This window comes from Ornithorhynchus anatinus, chromosome 7, assembly GCF_004115215.2.
Source record: "Ornithorhynchus anatinus isolate Pmale09 chromosome 7, mOrnAna1.pri.v4, whole genome shotgun sequence".
NCBI lineage: Eukaryota > Metazoa > Chordata > Mammalia > Monotremata > Ornithorhynchidae > Ornithorhynchus > Ornithorhynchus anatinus.
This window is the reverse complement of record NC_041734.1, coordinates 19,735,813-19,763,032: the sequence shown is the minus strand read 5'-3', so window position 1 is coordinate 19,763,032 and position 27,220 is coordinate 19,735,813. Positions and strand designations below refer to the sequence as shown.

The following is a 27,220-nucleotide window of genomic DNA, read 5'->3' as shown; positions in this document are numbered from 1 at the left end:
TTGTCAACTCCGGGCCAGACAAAAGATAATGGAATGGCAGCTAGCTAACACCAGGGCTGGCGGCGGAGGAGAACACGTCGGAGAGTGAAGAGGCGGGTCCTCTGTTACTGCAGCCAAATCTGGCCATGGTCTGGAATGCCCAGAAATGAATGCAGGGGAATCTGAAAAATGGTCTGCCGGGGAAATGTTTCAGATCTTTCCATCCCTTCAGTTCCTCTTCTCCCATTCACGTGAGACGCTCGATTGGGAGAGTGGGGTTCTCAAAACAGCGGGGTCGCTTTCACCAGGAAGGGGGTTCTCCTTGGGGCTCCTGCCCTCACACCCCCATAGGCAGGACTCTGCCGGTGAACACGCCTCTGCGGCGATGAATGAGCCTTCGCCAAAATCTCTTATGTTTCCGGGTACTGAACTGGCTTGTTCACCGATGCAGCTGCATTCTGGGCAAAACCGGACAGATTTGCCATTTCCTGTTACAGTCTGGGCAGATCCTTAAATCTCAGCTCCCCCAGTGGTGTCCAGGTGGCTGGCCCAGGACAGATCACAGGAGCACAGGAAGGTCGGGGCGGACGGGTCCCGCTGACTCTCTCCCTCTCGGCAGTCGACCCAATCAATCTTGATTGAATTATCCAATATCAACCGCTGAAAATGATCAAAATGAATGGTGCGGAGGCTGCGCCGATAGATAGATCGATGCAGATGATTCGGTTCCCGGGATCAAATCAAAGAGAGAGATCGATTCGACCGCCGGGCAAATGAAGTGGCAGCGGTCGCTGCACCGATTTGTCTCCGGAGCTCTTCAGGACCCCCGAGGGACCAAGGAGGTCAGTCCTGGCCGCATGGGCCCTGATGCCATACCATCATGCCCTGTTCCCGCGCAGCCTGGCATGTGGTTTTTTGAGGAGGTGGAGGCACAAGTCCAGGCATCCCAGGCATGGTGACATAATGCAGCTGGCCCTGGGAGGGAGGGAATGCCACCTCACGCGCAAGGATGGGAATCTCTTAAACAAAGAACCACAAACTGGGGTAGCCGACAAGTCAAGCAAGGGGCTCTGCTAGGGAAAACCGTCCCCCGCAGACGGCTTGTGCCTGAACAGGATGGATTCTGGTCCTTCAGCCCGCACATCCAATGGGGATTGCGGATGGACTCAGCTGCCACTTTGGAATCGGGAATGGAAGCAAGGAGGGAGGCGGAAGAGGGCGGAGGGATGATGGGAAGGATGGAAGAGAACAATTTTAAAGGCATTTTCCTCAAGAAGAGAGTATTGGGAACACACAAAGCTCTCCCTATCCTCTTATGTTCATTTTTCTATGAGGACAAAAGGGGATTTCCATTTTGCTGGAAGCAAATTTGAAAACAATGAAAACCAAGACAAGACACTAAACAAAACCCCCAAATAGCCTATAGTTTCAATCATATATGAGACCCTTCTTCTACTCATAATTGTGGTATCTTTTAATTGCCTACAATGTGTTTCAGTACAGTACAGTCGGATCAGACACAGTCCCTGCCCTTCCCAGGGCCCACAGTCTTACAGGGAGGGAGACCCAGATATGTTAACTGATTTGCTCAAGGTCACACAGCAGGCAAGTGGTCACCCTTAGGCTATAATGCTTCTTTCTCTGTCTCTGTCTCTCCCTCTCTCCTCTGTCTCCTTCACTGAATAGACCAGTTTTGTTTTTCACTTTCTACTTGAAAGAAATCAATGTTTTGTCTCCCTTCCCAAAGACTGAAAGTTTCAAGTCTGGAAGGGAAATCTGCCAGAAATCCCAGTCATCACAAAACTCTACCAAAATGTTGCCTAGCAGATAGAGAATTCCCACAAACCACGAAATCCTGAAACTGGAAGAGACTTACTTTTCCAATACCTCTCCAACATGTGGGACATGGATTGTGTCCAACCTGATTAGCTCGTAACCACTTCAGTGCTTAGTCCAGTGCCTGGCACATAGGAAGTGCTTAACAAATATTATTTACAACAACAACAAAAAGAGAAAAACCACGACTTCACCTGATATGATTTCCCATGTAATAAAATCCAGAACTAGATTTGATTAATTGAAAAAATGCTTTTTCACTACTGGACATAGCCAGGAACCCAGACTTTCAAAGTGTGGACTTGATAATAATAATAATACTAGTATTTGTTAAGCCCTTACTATGTGTCAAGCACTGTTATAACTGCTGGGGATGATACAAGCTAATCAGGTTGGACACAGTTCCTGTCCCACAAATGGCGTGCTGTCTTAATCCTCATTTCACAGACGAGTTAACTGAGGAACAGAGAAAAAATTGTGGTATTTGTTAAGCACTTACTATGTGCAAAGCACTGTTCTAAGCACTGAGGGATACAAGGTGATCAGGTTGTCCCACGTGGGGCTCAGTTTTTTAATCCCCATTTGACAGATGAGGTAACTGAGGCACAGAGAAGTTAAGTGACTTGCCCAAGGTCACACAGCTGACTAGCGGCAGAGGCGGGATTAGAACCCGTGACCTCTGACTCCCAAGCCTGTGTTCTTTCTACTGAGCCCGCTGCTTCTCTGCGTGAAGCAGAGAAGTTAAGTGACTTGCCCAAGGTCACATAGCAGATAAGTGGCGGAGTTGGGATTAGAAACCAGGTCCTTCAGATTTGATCTTCCATCATAACTTAAGGTTTTTGGTCATGACAATGTATGTGTACTCCAGGCTTTTCCCATTAGAAAAAGAGCAGTAATGACACTGAGAACATTTAGTATTAGTTGAAGCCCAGAAAGGCTTTGTGAAGAACCAAAGATTTTGGCTTTCTCACCTAGTCTGTCCCGGTCATCTTACGCTTTCTCTCCTTTCCATTGGTCTATTTTTTCCGGCTAGCTGTGGTCTTTCTGGATCCTTAGAACCTCAATTCCTGAGCTCTTAGCTGAGGAACTGTTAGGCCTGGAAGTCAGATAATCTGGATTCTAATCCCAGTTTTCCTACTTCCCTGCTGGAGTGACCTAGGGAGTCGCTGAATTTCTCTATGGCTCAGTTTCCTCATCTGTAAAATGGGGATTCAAGGCCTGTTCTCTCTTCTACAGAGACTGAGGCCCATATCTGGAATGTATTTATTTATATTAATGTCTGTCTCCCCGACCCGCTCTAGACTGTAAGATCACTGTGGGCAGGAATGTGTCTGTTTATTGTTGTATTGTACTTTCCCAAGCACTTAGTGCAGTGTTTTGCACACAGTAAGCGCTCAATAAATATGACTGAATGAATGAATGAATGAATGAATGACAAAGACTATATCCAACCTGATTAGCTTTTATCTAACTCAGAGCTTAGTAGCTGAGAAGCAGTGTGGCCTAGTGAAAAGATCCCGTGTCTGGGAGTCAAAGGACCTGGTTTCTAATTATGACTCTGCCAGTTGTCTGCTATGTGTCTTTGGGAAAGACATTTAACTTATCTGTACCTCAGTTCTCTCATCTGTAAAATGGGCATGAAGACTGTGAGCCCCAAGTGGGACATGAACGCAGGTCCTCTGACTCCAAGCCCCCTGCTCTTTCCACTAATTAATTAATTAATGTTGGTATTAAGCACTTACTATGTACTGAGCACTGTTCTAAGTGCTTGGGTAGATACAGGGTAATCAGTTTGCCCCACGTGAGGCTCACAGTCTTCATCCCCATTTTACAGAGGAGGTAACTGAGGCATCGAGAAGTTAAGTGACTTTCCCAGAGTCACACAACTGACAGGTGGCGGAGCCGGGATTAGAACCCATAACCTCTGTCTCCTAAGCCCATGCTCTTTCCAATGAGCCACGCTGATTACACTAGGCCATGTTGCCTCCCAAATAGCTCCGTCACTTGCTTGCTGTGGGACCTTTGGCAAGTCTAGACTGTAAGCTCATTGAGACCATGGAATGGTGTCTGTTGTATCGTAATATTGTACTCTTCCCAGTGTTTTGTGCAGTTCTCTGCACACAGTAAGTACTCAATAAATACAATTGACTGTTTGATTGAGTGACTGAAGTCCCTTCACTTCTCTGTAAAATGGGGATTACATCCTCTTCCCTCTGATTTAGCCTGGGACAGGAACTGTATAACCTGATTATCATATCCACCCCAGTGCTTAGAACAGTGCCTGGCATGAAGGAAGTGCTCATAAAAATATAAAATTAAAAAAAACTCCTTTGTCCAAACTAGGCCTGCCTCGGGAAACATCAAGCTACTCAACTTAGCATTGGAAATAAAATCAATCAATCATATTTACTGAGTGCTATGTACAGAGCACCGTACTAAGCACTTGGAAGAGAACAATAAAACACCGAGCGACCCTCGACATTTTGGTTGGGGCCTTTCCATACAGACAAATCTCTGCTTCCTTCAGGAGGGCTCTAGAAGGGATAATTCAGCAGCGTTTCAAGGACCGCAGCCTTCAGTTCTGTAGTTTTTAAGGGAAATAAAAGGAAGGCCACATTCAAAAGGAATTCAGTAATGGATACATGTTCTATTCTTCTGGAGCCTATCTCCCCAACTGACGTTCAGGATTTTCTTTGAAGTTAAGGAGAATACTCAGCAAAGAAAGGTGTTTGGGCCAGGATAGGCATGCTGGGAAGAATGATAATAAGTGCCCAGTTAATCCTCTGGACTGGCATTTTGCTCCAGGCTAGCCCTGGTGCATGACGGATGTGAAGAATGTAGCTTCCCCTGTATCCCCTCTATTGAATTTTGGAGGTTTCGTGAAGCCACCTGTCCTTGGTGGTTTGCAGAGGGTTAAGTAGGGGTAGTCGATTTCCAGACGAAAGAGGAGAATTAGGGGCGTCAACGTCCTCCTCTGGTCCATGATGGAAGGTACCAGTCTGCCATGTTTGGCTCCCGATGGCACTTACCAGTGGTGGCAGTGGGAGACCAGGAGCCAGACATTGGGAGGGAGTGAGGAAGTGCCAAGTTTCTGTCAGGGGGCATCTGTATCTGGTTTTTTTTTTTTTTGGTATTCTTTTTTTTTTTTTTTACTGAAATTTATGAAGTGCTTTACTCTGTTCCAGGCACTGTACTAAGAACTGGGGCAGACACAAGTTAATCGGGTTGGACACGGTCCCTGTCTCACATGGGGCTCCAGTCTCAAACCCCATTTTACAGATGAGGTAACTGAGGCTCAGAGCAGCATGGCCTAGTGGATAGAGCCAGGGCCTGGCAGTCAGAAGGACCCGATTTCTAAACCCTGCTCTGCCACTTGCCCACTGTGTGACCTTGGGCAAGCCACTTTGCTGCTCTGGGCCTCAGCTCCCTCATCTGAAAAACAGGGATTAAGACTGTGAGCCCACTGGGGCACATGGACTGTGTCCAACCTGATTATTTTCTACCTACTCCAGAGCTTTATACAGCACCTGGCATGTAGTACGTGCTTAACAGATACCGTGAAAAAAAAAATAAAAACAACCTTAGGATTAGAACCCACGTTCTTCTGACTCCCAGCCTGGGCTCTATGCACTACACCATGCTGCTTCACGTTGTGTTCATAGTCAGGATATCTTTATAACTTTACATAGTTGTGACCGAGATGGTGAGGTGATGGTTGATATCCCGAATATACGGACTGTTTTGGCAACCTGAAAACCTTTGTCAGGACACTGGGATCAACCATCATGACACTGGAATAGCTGGTCACACTAGGTTACTAAGATCATGGCCTTGGGGGCCGAGATATTCCTTAAGGGAGAGTGGATATCAAATGAGAGGTTATCAAGTGCAGCTGTGGATCCAACCCATGAGCCTGTGTTAATAATCTGGACTCATCAAGATGCTCTGAAATACCACAAAGCTTTCTCCCAACCTTTCACAATCGCAGAAAGGGATAAGGTGCTCAATCGGCTTGTCTTAAAACAATGCATGCAAGCAAAGGCCTGGCCATTCCTTACCAGGGAAAATGAGCTTCATTTCTCCTTTTAATGCTATTATTTTGGCAAATAGATTTTACCTTTCTATTGTCACCTTATTTTCCAATTTCAATTGTTGTAGTTTTTCTTGTTCCTTCTCTTAACAGAATCATATTATGTTTTTCTCAGACTTAACATCCCCAATCTCCATGCAGGAAATGAAAGAAATCAATACTTCTAAATTACATTAATTCTCTCCTTTAATCATTGGGGTAATGAATTCAAAGACACAGGGTGATGGGCCTCTAAGGTTATAACCTCTGAGTGAGAAAACGTGAAGGACACAACATAGAAGATTTCACGTATATATGTGTCTGTATGCCTCGTACCTACCTACAACAAACTGCCCAAACGCCCTCTGATTTAGCAAACAACCGGATCAGATATACAGTTAAAACAGAAAGTCCTCTCTGGGTTTGGCGTTGGCTTTGCCCACGTGATCGCAAAGAAAGTGAAAAATCTGGGAATCTCCCCCAAAATGACATCCCCCATTGTGATATCTTAAAATGATCCAACACGAGAGATGGAAAATAAGTCACCATCGTTCTTTCTACAAGTGTATATTGGTGAAGAACTTTCTAGGGCACTGATTCTGTTCTATGGTTCGAATCTGATGAGCCTGATTTTGAGCTCATAGTCTAGAGGGGGGAATGTTGTTCTGTATATGAAGGGGCCTGGGAGTTCCAGGTAGGAGGGAGGGTGTGAGCATGAGGTCTGAGGACCCTCCATGGTCAGTACTAGTTAGTCTTGGACGACCGCATGTACGAAGCGAACCTCTGACATTTCCCTCTCTTCCAACCCTACAAAGTACCACGGTGCGACAGCACGGATCCAGGCTTTAGAAAACTTTTGATTCCTACATGTCATCAAGTTCAATTCCAGCCCTCCTTCTGGGTGTCTTACCTGCAGCTCCGTTTGGAAGAAGAACTTCTGTGGGCATTGCGTGCAGTCATAGATTTTGTCTTCCTGTCCATGGGCAGAGAAAATATGTTGCTGCAACTTGTTTGCCTGAACAAACACTGAAACGATAAAAAGAATGGTAAACTACGGGTCTGGTTAAGTGTCAGGAAATTTATTCCCATTCAATCAATCAATTGTATTTACTGAGTGCTTACTGTGTGCAGACCACTGTATTAAGCGCTTGGGAGAGTACATAAAACAGAGTTGGTAGATCTGTCCCGTACCCACAACGAGATTACAGTCTAAAGTGGGAAGACAGACAGATATTAATGAAATAAATGAATTGCCGATATGAACGTAGAAGCTGTGGGGCTGAAGGTGGGGTCAATAAAAGTTGCAAATCCAAGTTCCAGGGTGATGCAGAAGGGAGTGGGAGAAGAGGAAATGAGGGCTTAATCAGGGAAGGCCTCTTGGAGGAGATGTGTTTTTAATAAGGTTTTGAATCAATCAGTTGTATTTATTGAGCACTTACTAGGTGTGTAGCACTATACTGAGCGCTTGGGAGAGTACAATAAAACAGAATTAGCAGGCACATTCCCTGTCCATAGCGAGCTTAGCAAATGTGGGTGAGGGGGCAGCGGTGAGATAGACGAGATGGAGGTTCAGTTAGTAGGTTGGCGTTAGAGGAGAGAAATGTGATGGCTGGGTGGTAGTAGGAAATCAGAGAGGGGCTGAGGTGATTGAGTGTTTTAAAGCCTAGGGAAACACATTCAAGGGGGAACATAGAGCGCCGAAGTAGGACGAGGCTGACTGGTCAACCTGTCCTGCCTTTGGGCCTCGTGGGATTTGGTGATAACGTCTCCTCTATTCTGCAAAATATCCTTTATCCTGGGCCGATTCGGCCATGTATAAAGCTCCAAAGTAAAGATTCTGAGATGCCCCGCTTCTTAAAAATAAAGCTGAAAATTGTCAAGCGAAAGGTCTTGGGAATGAACACAAATGACTCTTATTTCCCGGCAACCCCCAGGAAAGCTGAGACGCCAAAGCCCTGTTTATTGTATTTGCCTAAAGTTATAGCTAGCAAACAGTTCTCTATTTAAATGTGTGAATGCTAAAAATGATATCCCACAGCTACTCTGGGGCCCTGTCTAGGAATGCGAAACAGAACTGCAGGTAAATTCTCTTTGGATACTTTAAGATCAACTCTGCCTACACACTGAATGCAAGGGTTTCAATAATATAAACATGTTCAATTTTAATGACTACAAAACAAGGCCCTAAAAGTGTGTAACAGTTTACCTAAGAGACATATTATTAATAATTAAATTGTATGTGCCAGAGGCAGTACTTGGATTGGTAGCCCTGACTTCTGATGAATGCCTGGTGCACTGTGACCTAAAAAACAAGTTTGCATCTGCAATATGAATCGGAACAGGCATGGGAAAGGATTTATTAAAGATGCTGGTATACGATTTTGACTCCATTCTAATCATTAAAATTATTCTAATTGCAAGCTAGCATAAAATATTAGAATCTCGTCCTTGAGAATCATCCATTTTAATCATATTTCTCATTACCTTAAGAAAACACTCTGGTTTTCTTCCTGCGCCCAACATGCTTTAGAATAGAGCTCTGTTCCTTTGGTCCTTCAAAAATTCTTTCAAGAGACGCTGAAAGAATTCGGCTCTGACTGCACATGAAATGCCACTGTTTATGATTAATTTGTTGTTGTCTCTTTACCTCGTCAGCCAAACGGAATTTTTACACAAATTGGAATCGACTCATCTCCATATACCTTAACACATTTTACAAGGCTCCTGGCTCTGACATGAAAGGATTATTTGATAATGGATCTTAGTTGGGTTAAGGGTGCTCTCTTGTGAAGAGAGGTTTTATATTGGCTTGTAAAAAGGAACAGCACCTGCCCATGACAGCCCACCATGGCACCGTTTCAATCTTTCTACCCTAAACTTACTTGCTGTGGTGCAAAAAAATAAAATAAGAAAAAAAAATAACTTCTTACAGATGTGTGCACAAAGGCAAGATGAAATCTTGGCATAATCAATAGGAATACCGAACGACAAAGAGCTGACTGATTGAGTAAGGGAATTATTGAAGGCTAGATACCTTAACAGGCAATCAGTTAAACTGTTGAAGACAGAATTATCCATTACTACCCACTGCAGGCAGCGAAACAAAGATGGACATTCCATCTCTCTCTCCTCCCCTCTTCCCCGCTCCCTTTCGGTCTGCGTCTCTGTCTCCCCAATTTATTAGTGTGTGCCACTTTTCTGCAAAGTGAAATTTATAACTGGGGAGGGTTGGGTGGGGAAAGGAAGCGGTAGACAGCCATTACAAAGTCCTCAAAGGACAGGGCAGGAGAAATTAGTGGCAGAGATGAGGAGCCACTGCACACTGCAATTCTTCTTCTTCGGTGCCCTCCTTCTCCCTACCTCTTCTCCCTCACTGAGGTCTAGTTGCTCTCCCTACATGGTGGATTTCCCAGATGTCCTATAGCACCAGGTCTACAGTACCCCAGTGTGAGGGGGGTGGGTGGAAAATAACCAAAATAAAAGTCTTCTATATACTGAAGCCTAGTGAAAAGAGCATGGCCCCGGAAGTCAGGAGAACCTGGGTTCTAATCCCTACTCCACTACTTGTCAGCTGTGTGGACTTGGGCAAGTCCCCACTTAATCTCTCCGTGCCTCAGCTCCTTCATCTGTAAAAATGGGGATTAAGACAGTGAGCCCCTTGTGGGACGGGGACTGCGTCCAACCTGATCAGCTTCTATCTACCCCAGTGCTCAGTAGAGTGCCTGTAAGCCCCTAACAAACACCATTTTTTTTTTGAAGCACGTTCTTTCTGATGGCAGCCTGTGACCCACAAAGTCTCGTGACACAAACAGTGCAAGAACAAGTATGACAGATCCTAGCTCAGCCACAGGGCCCGAACGTGTCTGCCAAAGAACATCGTCAGTTGGAACGAGGGGGCAGCCATTGCTTAGTACTCACGGGAGGTGACTTCCACCTCATGGCCGACTGTCATGGCTACTGCTTCAAAGGCATAAGAAGAGAGTCAGACTGAAAGCCCAAATTCAGACTGAAAGCCCAAAATGATAAAGATAAGGACTCTGCTGGGGGGCCAACATCCGTTTTACCAAACCAACCTTCAACAGACAAGCTCGGGCCTTTTCAGCCAGCTTCAGGCAGGGAATTTGTCTGCTTATGGTTATATGTACTCTCATAAGCGTTTAGTACAGTGCTCTGCACACAGTAAATGCTCTATAAATGCCACTGAATGAATGAAGAATGAATGAGCTACTGTTTCCAATCTCCTTGTTGTAGAGCAAGACTCACATTTTATGAGACTTATTAACAGCTTATGACTTAGGGTATCATTTTATTCCAAAATGTACTTAAAAAGTCATCTACCCATAAAATGTAGCATCTGGGTAACCCACCCGGCATCCTGTTCTATCCTTTCAGAACTCAAAAGAAACGTCTACAGGCTTATTGAAAGCAGGATCTCCATGGTAATCTCCACACTGTAAACCCTGACTCTGGACCTGATTAAGATGGGACAATTGGCAGGTGGCTTTATTATCTTTGAACACCACGAGGATGAGGGTGACTGAAATCTGAGCCCAGGCTCTTCAACCAGAAAATCAGCCTTCTGCCAGCAGAGGTGTTGATGGTGAGATTATACCCCTGACCTTTCTAGCCAGCTAACTGGGCAGCAGTTCCCCAGGAGAAGCATCATGGATGAGAGGGAAGAACACAGGCCTGGGAATCAGGAGACCTGGGTTCTATTTTGGGCCCCGCCACTTGCCTGCTGGATGACTTTGGTCACTTAAGCATCCCCAGGCTTCAATTTCCTCCTCTGTAAAATAGGGATTAAATGCCGTTTTCTCCCTCCCATTTAAAGCCACTTTTATCCCAATTGTTATTTTTATGATGATGGTTATTATTACTGATATTATGAAACGGGCCCCTAAAACCAACTGATCACCATCACTTCCGTGAAAAGCCCATTCCGTCGAAAGTGTGGAGAGGAAAATCCCAACCTGGCCTTAAGAGTCCTCCAGAGTTTTTGTGGGAGTGACATTCTTACCTGTAAAGCAGACAGGACACTTAAAGGTGCCACCCATGCCTTCAAAGCTATGCTCTATCAGGTGGCACTGAAGTTTGGCGGGAGAGTCGAAGGTTTGATTGCAGAGTTTGCATTCATGGTTCAGTCCTTCGTCTGGAGAGAGAAGCAAACGGAGAAGAAAACATGAAACCGACCATTTCCTCTCTACAATGATGATGACTGTATTACTAGTTTTTGATAACTTGCTTTATTTAGTCCAGAGAGACCGGTAGGCATATTTATCCATTCCTTGTGTTGCCACACTCTGCCTGGCCTTAAGTCAATTTTTTTTATGGTATTTGTTGAGCGCTTACTATGTGCCAGGCATGGCACTAAGTGCTGGGGTAGATTCAAGGAAATCAGGTTGGACAGAGTCCCTGTCTCACAGGCCTGTGCTTTAGCCACTAGGCCACACTGCTTCTCAGTCAGAACATTTAGAACATTTCAATTAGAACATCTCCAAAATTGAGAAATCAAAGGACTATCTGATCACACCTACCGCTGTGACTCTAACACATTTGATTAAAAAGCACAAAAGGGAGTTATTGTCTGTGGAAAGAGGTTTTATTTCCACCTCCTAAGGAGCACAGATATTCCAGGTTCCGGTTAAGGAATTACACCCATATTTCTTATTTGCCAAAATAATAATAATGTTGGTATTTGTTAAGCGCTTACTACGTGCAGGGCATTGTTCTAAGCGCTGGGGAATGAGGACAGGGGAATGAGGTTGTCCCACGTGAGGCTCACAGTCTTCACCCCCATTTTACAGATGAGGGAACTGAGGCACAGAGAAGTAAAGTGACTTGCCCACAGTCATACAGCTGACAAGGGGCAAAAGCAGGGATTAATAACTGGGTCTCCATATTTGATCGAGGTAGGCTGAGGCAGTCCATCTCCTTGAAGCTTTCGTAAGTAGGAGTAATAGTCTCCAACTATAATGTGTCAACTACCTCTAATAATAATTGTTATTCGTTAAATGTTTACTATGTGCCAGACAATGTAGGGAGTGCTGCGGGTAGATACAAGCAAAACAGGTTGGACACAGTCCCTGTCCCATGTTGGGTTCACAGTCTCAATCCCCATTTTACAGATGAAGTAGCTGAGGCACAGAGAAATGAAGTGACTTATCCAAGGTCACACAGCAGAGATGTGGCGGAGCTGGGATTAGAACCCATGAACTTCATACTCCTGGACCTCTGCTCTATCTACTACGCCATGCTACTTCCCTGTTGCACTGTACTCTCCCAAGCATGTAGGGCAGTGCTCTGCACACAGTAAATGCTCAATAAATACTATTGATTGACAGGTTGGTAAACTGTGGGAATTTAGACACGGGATCCCTGACCCTCCGGGGTCCCCAGCCTTTTCTTCCCAGTTGAGCGTTCCCCCAGGATCCCAGCTTCTGGGGCAAATTAATTAATTAATTATGGTATTGGTTAAGAACTTACTATGTGCCCGGCACTGTACTAAGCACTGGGATAGATGCAAGGAAATCAGGATGGACACAGTCCATCCCATGTGGGGCTCATTGTCTCAATCTCCATTTTACTGACAAAGTAACTGAGGCACAAAGAAGTGAAGTGACTTGCCCAAGGTCACACAGCAGACACATGGCAGAGCTGGGATTAGAACCCATGACCTCCTGACTCCCAGGCCCGTGCTCTATCCACTACACCATGCTACTTCCCACTTTGCCATACTACTAATAACGACTCGGAGAGTCTCCGTAGCTGCAGGATCCTGGGTTCTTTTCCCATGATTCTGGCTGGCTGCTTTTCCACGCCCAACAGTTCTCAGCAACCACCGCGCATTTCCTGCTTTCCTTATTGAACCTGCCTCCTCCAATTCCTTGGTGTGCTCAATTTGCTGGACGCATCTCATTCTCAGACCTGTCTCCGCCTTTTCCCATGTTCCCAATCTTTTCCATAGAGCACGGGCCTGGGACTCAGAAGGACACTGGTTCCAATCCCAACTCTGCCAATTGACTGCTGTGTGATCCGGGGCAAGTCACTTCTCTGGGTCTGAGTTCCCTAATCTATAAAATGGGGATTAAGACTGTGAGTGCCACATGGGACAGTGACTGTCCAACTTGATTTGCCTGTATCCGTCCCAGCGCTTAGTATACTGCCTGAGACATAGTATGCGCTTCAAAAATATAGCAATCATTATTAGTATTATTATTTTCCCATTCCAGACTGTAGTTTGGCCCAGTGTCTGTCTTCTTCTTGGCTTTCTGGGCCTTTCCAACCAGTCTCGACAAGCTCCTTCTTGCTCCAGGACCTCCCCCTCCAGAGCATGGTGAAGGGAGTAACGGTCACTTGGTCAAGTGTAGCTGGCAGTCCGTCAGTCAATCGTATTTACTGAGCACTTACTGTGTGCAGAGCACTACACTAAGCACTTGGGAGAGTACCTCTGCCACTTTTCTACTCTGTGACCTTGGGCAAGTGACTTCACTTCTCTGTGCCTCAGTTACCTCATCGGGAAAGTGGAGATTAAGAGTGAGAGCTCCGAGCTAGAAAGGGACTGTGTCCCACCTGATTGACTTGTATCTACCTCAGCATGAATTCATTCAATTCATTCAATCATATTTATTGAGCACTGTGTGCAGAGCACTGTACTAAGTGCTTGGGAGAGTACTATATAATAATAAACGACATATTCCCTGCTCACAACAAGACTGCAGTCTAGAGGGGGAAATGGACATTAAATTAAATTAAATAAATACATTACATATATGGACATAAGTGCTGAGGGGCTTGGAGGGGGGATGAATAAAGGGTGACTCAGAAGGGAATAGGAGAAGAGGAGGGCAGGGCTCAGTCAGGAAAGCCCTCTTGGAGGAGTTGTGCCTTCAATAAAGCTTTGAAGTCGGGGAGAGTAATTGTACGTTGGCTTTGCAGAGGGAGGGTGTAAGTGCTTAACAAGTACCATTATTATTATCATTATTATTATTTTTTTAAAAAATGACCGAAAATAATGAAAACAAAGAAGCACATAGGATGGAACCGGACTGTCTTTTCAGCCACTTCTGAGGTCAGAAATCCATGTACTCCTGCTCTAACTTATACACAGTTCACAATCAAGCAGCTGTTTTCCTTCTCAGAGTCTAAAATAAAGTGTAACTCCACTAAGGCAAAAAGTCTGTCTGCACATTCTTTCAAAACTAGGAAATTACACACACACACACACACCGCTCACACTCACATAATTTATGCAGCTAAAGTTATTTCATGTAATTGAAATTAAGCCTGAAGATTCCAAGTTGTGAAGCAACGGGTACCACCAGCCCCAGAATAAATGGCTATTTCAAAGTGACTTCTTATGAGTGAAGCCACAGTAAATCAGTGTATTTGTAGCCCTAATCTTTCTGCTCACAGAGAATGAGTCTTTCCAAGCCAAGGGAAGGAATTTGTAAAGGGAGAAGCAAAGTACTAATTAAGCCACCCAGTTCTGTCTACATTTCACAAGAGATAAAAAAAAAAAAAACCTCTCTGCATCTGGGTGGCACAAGTGAAGCTTGATTGTAATTATGTAAGAGGGGGTTTAATTCTGCACACTGAGAGGGCGAGGGGTAATACAAAAAGCCTTAAGGATTATGCCAGATCAAGGGGTTTTCGTCTTTTTTTCCTCTCTCCTAGGGTCACAAGTAAAATAACTCCTTGCTCTAGGAATTGAAAGGCATAAAGAACGCTATTGTATCTCAGGGAAATGGACGGTGGCAGCCAGATATGGGACACCTAAGCAAGTTCCCATTTCTCACATGCCACATGCAATTAGTTCAGCAATGACAGGGCCTTCTTGGAAGGAGGTTCACACTTCTAAGTCACATTCCTTTTCCTTAGGCCTGGCCATTCCAATCTTCAACAATCAATCAATCGATCACTCAACGGTATTTATTGTGCGTTGACAGGGAGAAGAGCCGTTCCAATCTTTGACAATCAATCCAAGGAATTTACTGTGTGTTTACTGGGTGCAGTGAGTATACTGATGTCTCCCCATCCTAAAAACCCTCCCTTGACCTCACAGCTCCCTCCAGGTATCACCCCATCTCGCTCTTACTATTCTTCTCCAAACTCTTTGAGCAAGCTCTCTGCACATGCTGTCTAAAGTTCCCCTCTTCCAATTTTCTCCTCAACCCCCTTCAATGTTTCCTTCCCCTTCGCTCGACAGAAACCTTCTCGAAGGTCACCAATGATCTCCTTCTTGCCGAATCCAACTGCCTCTATTCCAGCCTAATCCACCTCTGACAATGTCAGCCAAACCCTTCTCTTGGAAACATTATCTAACCTCGGCTTCACTGACATTGTGTCCTCTCCTGGTTCCCCTCCTATCTCTCTTGCCGCTCATTCTCAGTCTCTCTTGTGGGGTCCTCTTCTGCTCCCACCTAACTGTGGGTGTTCCTCAAAGCTCAGTTCTGGGTCCCTTTCTATTCTCCATCTACACCCACTTCCTTGGAGAACTCATTCGCTCCCATGGCTTCAACTATCACCTCTATGTGGATGATTACCAAATCTACATCTCCAGCCCCAATCTCTCTCCTTCTCTGCAGTCTCACATTTCCGCTTGCCTCCAAGACATCTCTACTTGGATGTCCTGCAGACACCTCCAACTTAACTTGTCCAAAACAGAACTCTTCCTACCCAAAACCTGTTTCCCCATGACTTTCCCATCACTGTAGACAGCACAAGGCAGGCCTATCTCACAGCTGACCCCTGGCCCAGGTTCTACTTCTGGTCTGGAACACTCTCCTTCCTCAAATAATAATGATGGCATTTGTTAAGCACTTATTATGTGCCAAGCACTGTTCGAAGCTCTGGGACTGACAGTCAATTACTCTCCCCACCTTCAAAGCCTTAATGAAGGTACATCTCCTCCAGGAGGCCTTCCCTCACTAAACCTCCCCTTTCCTCTTCTCCTACCTCCCTTTTGTATCACCCTGACCTCCTCTTTTCGTTCTTCCCCCTTTCCAGATCCACGGCATTTATGTATATATCTGTAATCTGTGGTCATGGGTTCGAATCCTGGCTCTGCCACTTGTCAGCTGTGTGACTGTGGGCAAGTCACTTCACTTCTCTGTGCCTCAGTTGCCTCATCTGTAAAATGGGGATCAAGACTGTGAGCCTCATATGGGACAACCTGATTACCCTGTATCTACCCCAGAACTTAAAACAGTGCTCTGCACATAGTAAGCGCTTAACAAATACCAACATTATTAATTTATTTATTTACATGAATGGCCCGTCTCCCCTCATCTAGACTGTGAGTTCGTTGTGGGCAGGGAATGTGTCTGTTTATCGTTGTACTGTACTCTCCCAAGCCTTTAGTTCAGTGCTCTGCACATGGTAAGTGCTCAATAAATATGATTGAATGAATGAAAGAAGAGGCAGAGAGAGGTTAGAATTCAGGTCCTCTGACTCCCAGGCCCATGCTCTATCCACTAGGCCAGCCTGCTTCCTTGTGGACAGGGAACACATCTGCCAACTCTGTTATATACAATATGACACATAGTATTCGCTCAATAAAGACCACTGATGATGATGATGATGCTGTGTGAGGGCTAAAGAGTGGGGAGAAATGGGGAAAAGTTCCATTTATGGTACCCCTCTTTGTGGTATTTGTTAAGCGCTTACTTGGTGCCATGTACTGAATGCTAGGGTAGATACAAGGTAATCATTTTGGACACAAACCTAATCCCTATTTTACAGATGAGGTAACTGAGGCACAGAAGTTAAATGTCTTGCTCCAGGTCTCACAACTGACAAGTAGCAGAGCCGGGATCAGAACCCAGGGCCTTCAGACTCTCGGGCCTGTGCTGTATCCACTTGGCCACACTGCTTCTTCTGTTTTAGCCTTATTCTAGAATTAACTGATTCCTAGACTACTGTAGCCCCCGGGTTTACTGCCAACATCCCCCAAATCAGTCAATGGCATTTAGTGAGCACTTCCTATGTGCAGAGCACTATACCAACTGCTTGGTAAAGCACGATACAACAGAGTTGGTAGATGCTATCCCTGCATGGGCCTGGGAGTCAGAAGGACCCGACTTCTAATCCTGGCTCCGCCACTTATCTGTTGTCGGACCTTGTGCGAGTCACTTCACTTCACTGTGCCTCAGTTACCTCATCTTGAAAATGGGAATTAAGACTGTGAGCCTCATTTGTGATAAGGATCTGATTAGATTGTATCTACCCCAGTGCTTAGTACAGTTCCTGGCACATAGTAAGCACTTAAAGAATACTATTTTTTCTAAAAAGACCTTATAATTTACAGGGGGAGAGAGATATTAAAATAGATAATGGAAAGGGGAAATAGTAGAGTATAAGACTATATACAGAGTGGTTCTCTTGGGCCCTTCTGGTCACAAGTGCCAGATCACAATTCCCTATCCCATTTTTCTAGGGATTTCTAAGCAACCTGGCAATTTGGGATCTGGCTCAGTTGACTTCTTTCCTTCCTCTTCAGTGTAAAGTGAAGTCCTTACCCTATGCTCCCCATTAATGTTTCTGGGAAGGCACCGTGGAATTTATGAGACTATTGAGCACTGATTTGGACTTTCTCCTCTAAGCCCAGGTCGTGAAGTTGCACATTCCAAAGCTGCTTGTCTTATGCAATCGAGTCATCCCACCCATAGAGACGCCATGGATTCATCTCTCCCAGAATGCCCCATCTCCATCTGCAATCGTTCTGGTAGTGGATCCATAGAGTTTTCTTGGTAAAAATACGGAAGTGGTTTACTGTTACTTCATTCCGTGAAGTAAACTTCAGTCTCCATCTTTGACTCTCCCCCATGCTACTGCTGCCCAGCACAGGTGAGTTTTGACTTGTTGCAGATTGCCTTCCACTCGCTAGCCACTGCCTGAGCTAGGAATGGACTGGGTAGGCCTCTGCTTGACTCTTCCTCCCATAGTCGAGACTGGTAGAGTACTGGAAACTCTCCAGGTGCTATCCTGAGAGGGGTCCAAAGCTGCTACACAGTTTAATTGATCAATCGGTGGCATTTATTGAGTGCTTACTGTGTGTTCGAGCACTGTACTAAGCACTTGAGAGAGTACAAATACAGTAGAGTGGGTACACACAATTCCTGCCCTCAAGGAGCTAAGGGTCTAGAGTCTCATTAAAGCTAATATCCAGGCTTCACATAAAGGAATCCTGGAGACTACCTCACTCCTTGAAACCCTGCTATCCTCTCCTTCCAATTCTCCACTCCACATTGCCGTATACCGATTCTAAAAAAAAAAAAGTGCTGAACAGCTTTAAAAAATTCAATCAAAATAATCTTCTTCTGCTCTTTAGAAAGGTGGTGGCTGACAGTAATTGGAAAATACCGTCTGACTCATTTATTAAAGTGAGATTCAGAGTCAATTGATTTAATAACCATTAGAATATTCTATTAAGGATATAATAGGTTGGTGCAGCCCTATTTTTTATTAAGAGTTATAGGGAAGAAATAAGCAATACTGTGGAACCAGGAAAGTCCCTAGGACCGGGAGAAAGAACAAAATTATTTCTATCGAAATAGGTGTGAGAGCTGCAGATAGGAGGAGGCGGGAAAGAAAGAACATTACAAATGAGCTATCAATGATAAGAAGGAAATGAACTTTTCAGTTCAAGTCAGTGTCTTTCCAGCTCAAACTGCTACCTTGTGTTTTGCCTCCTCAGGTCAATGTGTACTCCAGTGTAAGTACACCAGTAGGTGTGCAACAGTGTACATACAACAATGTAAGTATACTAGTGTGTACACACCAATGTAAGCATACCAATGTGTGTACAACAATGTAAGTATGCTAGTGTGCACATAACAATGTAAATACACTAGGATGTACACCAATCTGGGTGCACCACTGTGTGCACTTCAATGTAGGTGCAAGGGTATGTACACACGACTGTTAGTACACCAGTCTGTACACCAATGTAGGCATGCATTGTGGCTTAGTGGAAGAGTACGGGCTCAGGAGTGGGTTCTAATCCTGCCTCTGCCACCTGTCTGCTGTGTGACCTTGGGCAAGTTGATTAACTTCTCTGTGCCTCAGTTACCTCATCTGTGAAATGGAGATGAAGAGTGTGAACCCCATGTGGGACAAGCTGATTACCTTAGATCTACCCCAGCAGTGAACAGTGCTCAGTGCTTAGAACAGTGCTTGGCACATAGTAAGAGCTTAACAAATGCCATTATTATTATTCTTACACCAAAGTGTGTATGGCAAATTATACTAGTGTGGGCACACCACTGTAAATAAACCAGTATGTACACCAGTGCAGGTGCACCAGTGTGTACAGCAATGTAAGAATACCAGGGCATACACACTGAGGTAAATATACCAGTGTGCCCACCCATATTGGTACAGTAACTCTGAAAGTAAGCTCCTTGTGGACAGGGAATATGTCTATCAACTCTGTTGCATTGCATTTTCCCAAGTGCTTTGGGCAGTGCTCAGCACCCAGTAAACGCTCAATAAACATGACTGGATGATGAGAGGAGAAGACTCCAGATTATCCTCTGGAGGACCGATTGTTCCCTTCCTCATCTCTCCCCGTTAAGAGCACGGCTGAAGGTGATATGCAACAATGACTTTATTGGACGATGGCAGAATTTCCATCTCACCAGTCAATCAATCAGCCACTGACATTTATAGAGTGCTTGCTGTGTGCAGAGCACTGTACTAACCTGGGAGAGAACAATACAATAGAGTTATTAGGCATGATCCCTGCCCTCAAGGATTTGGCAGTCTAGTGGTATCGGAAGACAAAGAAGCAGTGTGGCCTAGTGGAAAGAGCACAGGTATGGCAGCCAGGGGACCTAGATTCTAATCCTGGCTCCGCCACTTACCTGCTGAGTGACCTTGGGCAAGTCATGTAACTTCTCTGGGGCCCAGCTCTGTCATCTGCAAACTGGGGATTCGATACCAGTTTTCCCTCCCTTCTATTTAGACTGAGAGCCCCGTGTGGGACCTGGTTATCTTATATCTATCCCAGTGCCCAGTACAGTGTTTGGCACCCAGTAAGCGCTTAACAGATAGCACAGTTATCATCATTATTACTACTTCTTCGATTTTCTGGCCGAGGAAAAGTAGGACGGCAACCATTTGGATTCTCCCACAGCCCCCGAGCGCCTAGCTCCAACGTGGCTATTGTTAGCTTAACTGAAGACGCTGACATTTCAATATAAGCTTTAAACAAGAGAAGTCCTTTAAGCAGCCTCCAGACTGTGGGTCCCATGTTTATGCTCCTTTCCCTTCAATAAAAACAAAAATCGAGCTCCGCTTACAAGTAAATGTTCAGTGGCTGACTTACACGCAGCCGTTACTGCCGGAAACACCGGGGGCCCCCTTATGCTGTCTGATCAACACTAAAGCCATTACTAAGGACCAATTTGTAACGGTTTAAAAGTAGGACTCTTCTCTCGGTGACCACCTCCGAGACTGTCCGGAAGGGTCCTCCAGCCTCTTACCCAGCATAAATCCATAGGCTAAGGCCCAGAGATAAAATCCCTTCTGGTAAATTTTCACGTGCCAGACCAGCGTCCACGTTCAGACGCGCTGATCTGAGCGGGCGTCACCTCTGCCCTCAGAATCCAAACACATGGCTCAAATGGCCAGTGGAAGCTGTAATTGTCTCATCTGAAAGCTTGTGCCCACCAACCATCTTGTCTTCTTCACCGAGCAAGCCCTGAACCCATTTCTACCTCCCCTCTTCCTTTTCCTTCTTTCTCTTCCCCTATCCTGTCAGTTCGACCTTCACAACAGTTCTAGACTCCGCCCTTTCCTCTCCACCCAAACTGTTACCATGCTGATCCAAGCACTTAGCATATCCCACCTTAAGGACTGCACTGGCCTCCTCTTTGACCTCCCTGCTCCTGAATCTCCCCTCTCCAGTCCAAGTTCCTCTCTGCTGCCCAGACGGTTTTTCTAAAAAAGTCATTCACTCCTCACCTCCCCTCTCTCCAAGAAGCTTCAGTGGTTGCCCTACCACCTCTGCTTCAAACAGAAGCTCCTTATCATCTGCTTTAAGGCACTCAATCAGCTCTCCCCCTCCTGCATTACCTCTCTGATTCCCTACCCTGTCCGCACATTTTGCTCCTCTAATGCCAAACTACTCAATGTAACTCGATCTCATCTATCTCACCACCAACCTCTTCCAATGACCTTCTTCGGTCCTGGAACTCCCTCCCCCTTTATATACTAAAGACCATCATTCTCTCCACCGTGAATGCTTTATTAAAATCACCTCTCCTCCAAGAGGCCTTCCCTAACTAAGCCTTCATTTTCCCTACTTCCTCTCCCTTCTGCATCGCCTATGCACTTGGTTCTCTACCCTTTAAGCACTTGATATTCAACCCACTCTCAGCCCCACTGCACTTATGTACGTATCTGTAATTTATTTCTTTATATTAATGTCTGTTTCCCCCTCCAGACTGGAAGCTTCTTGTGGACAGAGGACTTGTCCACCAGCTCTGTTATTCTGTACTCTCCCAAATGCTTACGACAGGGGTCTGCATGCAGTAAGCGCTCAGTGAATACCGCTGATAGACTGATTGATTGAGGAGAAACAAAGGTAAAGCCACGTTCACCCCAGAAACCAGGGCTAGAAAAATAGGTAGACTTTCAGGGTGCACCACTACCAAATTCTTTCTCAGCATATAGTGAAGGGCTAAAGTGCTCTGTTTCTCAGAGCTTCTACCCAAATGCCCTGAGGAACCAATTTTATAAATCCTGTTACAAATTATCCTGGCCACTTTGCTCCTCTAATGCCAACCTATTCACTGCATGTCAATTTCATCTCTCTCACCACCCACCCCTTGCCCACATCCTCCATCCCTTCTCCTTCACACACAACTCTCTCCATCTTTAAAGCCCTACTAAAATCACATCTCCTCCAAGAGGCCTTCCCCAACGAAACCCTCATTTCTCCTACGCCCTTCTCCTTTTCGCATCACCTATGTACTTACATCTGTTCCCCTTAATCACTTGATATCCACTCCATACTCAGCTCCATAGCAATTATCTGGAATTTATTTTAATATTTACCTCCCCGTTTAGACTGTGAGCTCCTGTGGACAGGGAAGTGTCTACCACCTCTGTTGTATTTTGCTCTCCCAAGCACTTAGTCCAGTGTTCTACACCCAGTAAGTGCTCACTGAATACTACTGACTGATCAGTCGATCAGTGGTATTCATTGAACACTTCCTGTGCACAGAGCACTGTTTGATTAAAGCCCATGAGGAGGGAGAAGGTGTATGCATCCCCATTTTACAGACAAGGAAACTGAGGCCCAGAAAAGTTAGCAGACTTGCTTAAGGACACACAGCAGGCAAATGGTGGAGCTGGGATTAGCACCCAGGTCCTCTGACTTCCAGCACACGCTTACTCTACTAAGCCGTGCTGCTGGTGGGAGGGCTTTGCCCTAAGAGGATCTTCCACAAGAAGTGGAGGGATTTTCATTCCATCAGTGGTCTCGGGCAGAAAGAGTGTGATTCAGAAACATAGGGGCACAGGACTGCAGGGCAGTGAAGCAAGGACACGTTCTGGCCTTTGGAAGATGAGATCCTGCTACCGACACAGTTATTTCCTGTCCTGATCTTCATGCTGTCAGCAGGCCCCAAGCAGGAAATGAGTCAACTAGGGTGGTGTGTATGATACCCAGCAGATTGCAAAGAGCCCAGGGGTAGCTCAGGGTTCCATAAGCAGCGGCAGCTTGCGAGCCGGTGGGAGGCACAGGTGGGCTGGGAGTAGAGGATCAGGTGCTGCGATTTTGGATGCTTTTTGGGAGACATAGCTCCAGCCAATCCCTTCATGTTGGTCAGGGCTTTTGCGAGAGAAATTTCGGGACAGGTCTTCCAATAAACACAGAAGACAGAACCCGGTTCTATGAAAAATTAGTGTGGTCTTTCAGAAAGGAGGCCGGGAATGAGGGGGCGAGGTAGGATATAACGAGGAACAAAAAATGTTCTAGGTTAATATGCTGGCGGTTCCTCTCCCTCTGCCGGCAGACAATCACCAGCCATAGCTTGGTAGGTTGGGTTCTGGGTCGACACTGAGGTTAATATCATTCCGTGTGAAAGCATGTTCTATGCCACTCTTATCCTGATAGTGTAACTTTCCAGGTGGACTTTTTCCGTTCTACACCTTGAGGATTTTAGCCTGTGATGAGGCTCACGGTGGGAGAGAGGGGAGGGAGGAGGCGGGGAGAAAAAGTCGTCAGAAAGAGAGGTCTGCTCATTACTAGACCCTAAGACCAGAATGGCCCTGACTCCAGTGAAAGCAATATACAATAAAATGATCAATTGTGTTTACAGAGCACTTACCGTGTGCAGAACACTGTACTAAGCACTTGGGAGAGAACAATATGAGAGATGGTAAACTTTGTCCAAAGGGAGCTTGGAATCGAGAGGAAACTTACAAGTTAGATCTTCTTAAGGGAGTGCCAATCCACTGCACCTCTGCCACTATCAAATTTAATGATAATAACTAATAATTTTGGTATTTGTTAAGGACTTAGTATGTGACAGACACTGTTCTAACGCTGAGGTGGATACAAGCAAATCGGGTTGGACATAGTCCCTGTCCCAGGTAGGGCTCACAGTCTCAATCCCTATTTAACAGATGAGGCAACTGAGGCACAGAGAAGTCAAGTGACTTGATCACACAGGAGACAAATGGTGGAGCCAGGATTAGAACCTTCTGACTTCCAGGTCCATGCTCTATCCCCTACTCCGTGCCACTTCTGATCATCCAGAGGAAGGGGTGCATTTCATTTCATCACTCAATCGGTTTTTATTGAGCATTTCATCTGTGCAGAGCACTGACCTAAGTCCTTATAGTATCTGCTAAGTGTTTAATATTTTCCAGGCACTGTTCTATGTGATGGGGCAGGCTCAAGTTAATGAGCATCAAAGTGATCTAAAGATAGCATCACCTTGCATTCCCCACTTGGATAAATAATGATGCTATTTGTTAAGCACTTACTAAATGCTAAGCGCTGTTCTAAGTGCTGGAGTAGATACAAGGTAATCAGGTTGTCTTATGTGGGGCTCACATTCTTAATCCCCATTTTACAAATGAGGTAACTGAGGCACAGAAAGGTGAAGTGACTTGCCCAAAGCCACACAGCTGACAAGTGGCAGAGCCGGGAGAGAACCCATGACCTATGACTCCCAAGCCCTTGATCTTTCCACTATGCCACGCTGCTTCTCAGTACGGAAAGTGCAATCTCCTGCTTTTTGGGGTGATTAACAGTGTTGTACGTAAGCCCTAAGGATGACATGAGGGTGGTGGGTTTATTTGTTCACGGGCAACCTTCTTGTTGCTGGTTGGCCGTCTGCCGGGTAGTTTTCTTGGCTTTCGGCTTAGGCTGGTACTGAGCTCTGATGCTTGATGTTAAATACCTACTAGTAACTTAAGTATATCTACCTTTGAGGACCGCATTGAGGAAAAACCAAAAACAATTGGGAAAAGTGAAAGAGGCTATTTCATGCTGCAACACTAAACACAATCTGTTCTAAAGTTAAGTCTGCAGGGAAAACTGCTTCATACCAAGACAGTCTTAGAGTCAATATTAATTCCACCCAGTAGCAGTCCAGCAGCGTACTGTGTACAACTCTCTTCAAGTAGTTTTTTTGTTCCAAATTTATAGCGAGGGTTATTTTGTTAGTAGTTTTTCCCCCTCTTTGAACAAAGCCACCGACTGTCTTAAGGAGAAAGTTGCTTATCCTCATTACAAAGCTCTGCCTTAAAATGGGATCAACCCAAAATCGAGATAGAATAAGGTTGATCGGGGTTCCCGCAATGGCAAGGTCTTTTTACGGTAAAGGGCAGGGAGCATCCTTAGGTTTAATGATTTGAAAGATCGGCTGGGTATCCCCACTGATATCACCATTCAGAAAGGCACTCGTTTGGTTAAATACAGGATTAATCAATCAATTGATGGTATTTATTGAGCGCTTACCGGGTGCAGCACACTGCTGTAAGCACTTGACCACTTACAATAGAATCGAGTTGCTCAACACGTTCCCTGTCCTCGGAGAGCTTCCAGTTTGCCCAACGTGGAGAGGGAATGGCAGCATCTGAACCACTGATTTTTTTTTAATGGTATTTGTTAAGCGCTTACTATGTGCCAGGCACTATACTAGGTGCTGGGGAAGATATAAGCTAATCAATTCAGGCACGGTCCACATCCCACCTGGAGCTCACAGTCTTCATCCCAATTTTCTAGTTGAGGTAACTGAGGCACAGAGAAATGAAGTGACTCACCCAAGGTCACAAAGTGGACAAGCAGTAGAGCTGGGATTAGAACCCAGGTCCTTCTGACTCCCAGGTCCATGGTCTAACCACTAGGACACAGTCCTGAATTTGTGTTCATTCATTCAATCGTATTTATTGAGCGCTTATAGTGTGCAGAGCACTGTACTAAGTGCTTGGGAGAGCACAATGCAACAAGAACAGACAAATTCCGTGCCCACAATGAGCTTACCGTCTAGAGTGGGGGAGACAGACATTAATAGAGTCCACGGCTTCCCTGACCTGAAGATGTGCCCTGAACTTCATAGAAAAAGGAGAGTCGTGGTCACTGGTAAATGGAGACCAGAACGTTGGAAATTGTTATTGGAATATGCTTGGAAACTACAACTCTTTCTTGTAACCAAGAGACATGGCCCCTTTAAGGAATTTCCCTATGCATTATTAAAGTGATATACTGTAGAACTGGTTAAGTGCTCCATAACCTTTAAATGGCTTGATTGTAATTAAGGCCACTAGTTCTATTTAGGAAGTTTCAAGAGGCTCAATTTAAGTTTACTTAACTGGGGTGAATTTAATGTTATGTTGAGTAAGGTAGGGGTAGGCAGACTTTATGTAGCTGGAGGGTCTGTTGGTTTTTTGTTGTTTTTTTTTCTGGAGGGGTTTTAAAGATATACCAAAATCAGAGATGCTAGCAGCTACTTTTCTTTTAATAAAATATCAGGTTTACAAGCTGCACTTATGGATGGTCACAATTTAGCCCTATCCATTGCATTTATTGAGCCCTTACCCTGTGCAAAGTACTCTACTAAGCACTTAGGAGAGTACAATATAACAGTTGGTAGACACGTTCCCTGCACACAATGGACAAGGCAAGGTGGGCTGGAGATTCATGTACACGACACAGTTATGAATCGTATTTATTGAGCTCCTACTGTGGACAGAGCACTATTCTAAGCGCTAGGGAAAGTACAATATGACAGAGTTGGTAGACGTGTTCCCTGCTCTCAGTGAGCTATTACTATTTTTCTTAATTATAAGAAGAAGGAGAATAACTGTGGAGTTTGTTACGTTATTATTATTCTTATTACAGGGCTTGGCACTCAGTAAGCACTCAATAAATACAATTGAATGAATGAATGAATGAATGAACGATGAATAATAACAAGATTTGTTAAACACTTACTACGTGCCAAGCACTGTACTGAGCACTGGGGTAAATACAAGATAAGTCAGAAACAGCCCCTGTCCCATTTGGGATTCACAGTCCAAGAAGGAGGGAGCAAAGGCATTGACCCCTTACTTCACAGATGAGGAAACGGCCAAAGGGAAGTGAAGCGACTTGCCCAAGGTCACACAGCGGGCAAGTGGCAGAACCAGGATTATAATCCAGCACCTCTGACTTGCAGGCCTGGTCTCTTTCCACTGGGCTGCACTGCTTCCCCTTATCTTTTCTGGGCACATACAGCGGGCAGGGGAGGATCTCAGAAATGACCGGTGAATCTGAATGGCTCAGAAGCAAAGGGGAAATGGAATGAGGAAAGCAAAGGGTCTACAATTCCCGTGAGAGAAAGGTGGAGGAGGCAGGGAAGAGAAAAGAGGCAGGGAAGGTGATTAGGTATTTGTTGGTATTTGTATTTGTTAAGCGCTTACTATGTGCCGAGCACTGTTCTAAGCGCTGGGGTAGACACAGGGGAATCAGGGTGTCCCACGTGGGGCTCACAATCTGCACCCCCATTTTACAGATGAGGTAACTGAGGCACCGAGAAGTTAAGTGACTTGCCCAAAGTCACACAGCTGACAAGTGACCGAGCCGGGATTCAAACCCATGACCTCTGACTCCAAAGCCCGTGCTCTTTCCACTGAGCCACACTGCTTCTCTGATGGACAGCTTCATAGATGTCTTCATAGCTTCATAGACAGAGATTACCAAACCTCTCCTAAGCGCTTAGTACAGACTCAGCACACAGTAAACACCAATAAATACCACTGATGATAATGAAGGCACGGAGGCTATGGGATGCCCTACTGAAGCCACAGGCAAAAATGACAGCCTAAAATGAGGGGGAG

General features: G+C 45.2%; 1 protein-coding gene and 1 non-coding gene across 3 annotated transcripts in view; both read right to left on the bottom strand.

Annotated features, from left to right (window-relative positions):
* ZNF521 (zinc finger protein 521) overlaps window positions 1-27,220 on the bottom strand; it is a 374,463-nt gene that overhangs the window by 31,998 nt on the left and 315,245 nt on the right. For both annotated transcript variants that reach the window (XM_029069715.2, XM_029069714.1), the window contains 2 exons: window positions 10,902-11,033; window positions 6,795-6,910 (listed from right to left, as the gene is read on the bottom strand). In XM_029069715.2, the coding sequence (XP_028925548.1) occupies window positions 6,795-6,910; window positions 10,902-11,033 (248 nt within the window). The remainder of the gene's footprint in view (window positions 1-6,794; window positions 6,911-10,901; window positions 11,034-27,220) is intronic.
* On the bottom strand, window positions 17,739-17,876 carry LOC114813366. The gene has a single exon (XR_003761088.1). It is a non-coding gene; the product is annotated as a small nucleolar RNA SNORA7 (small nucleolar RNA).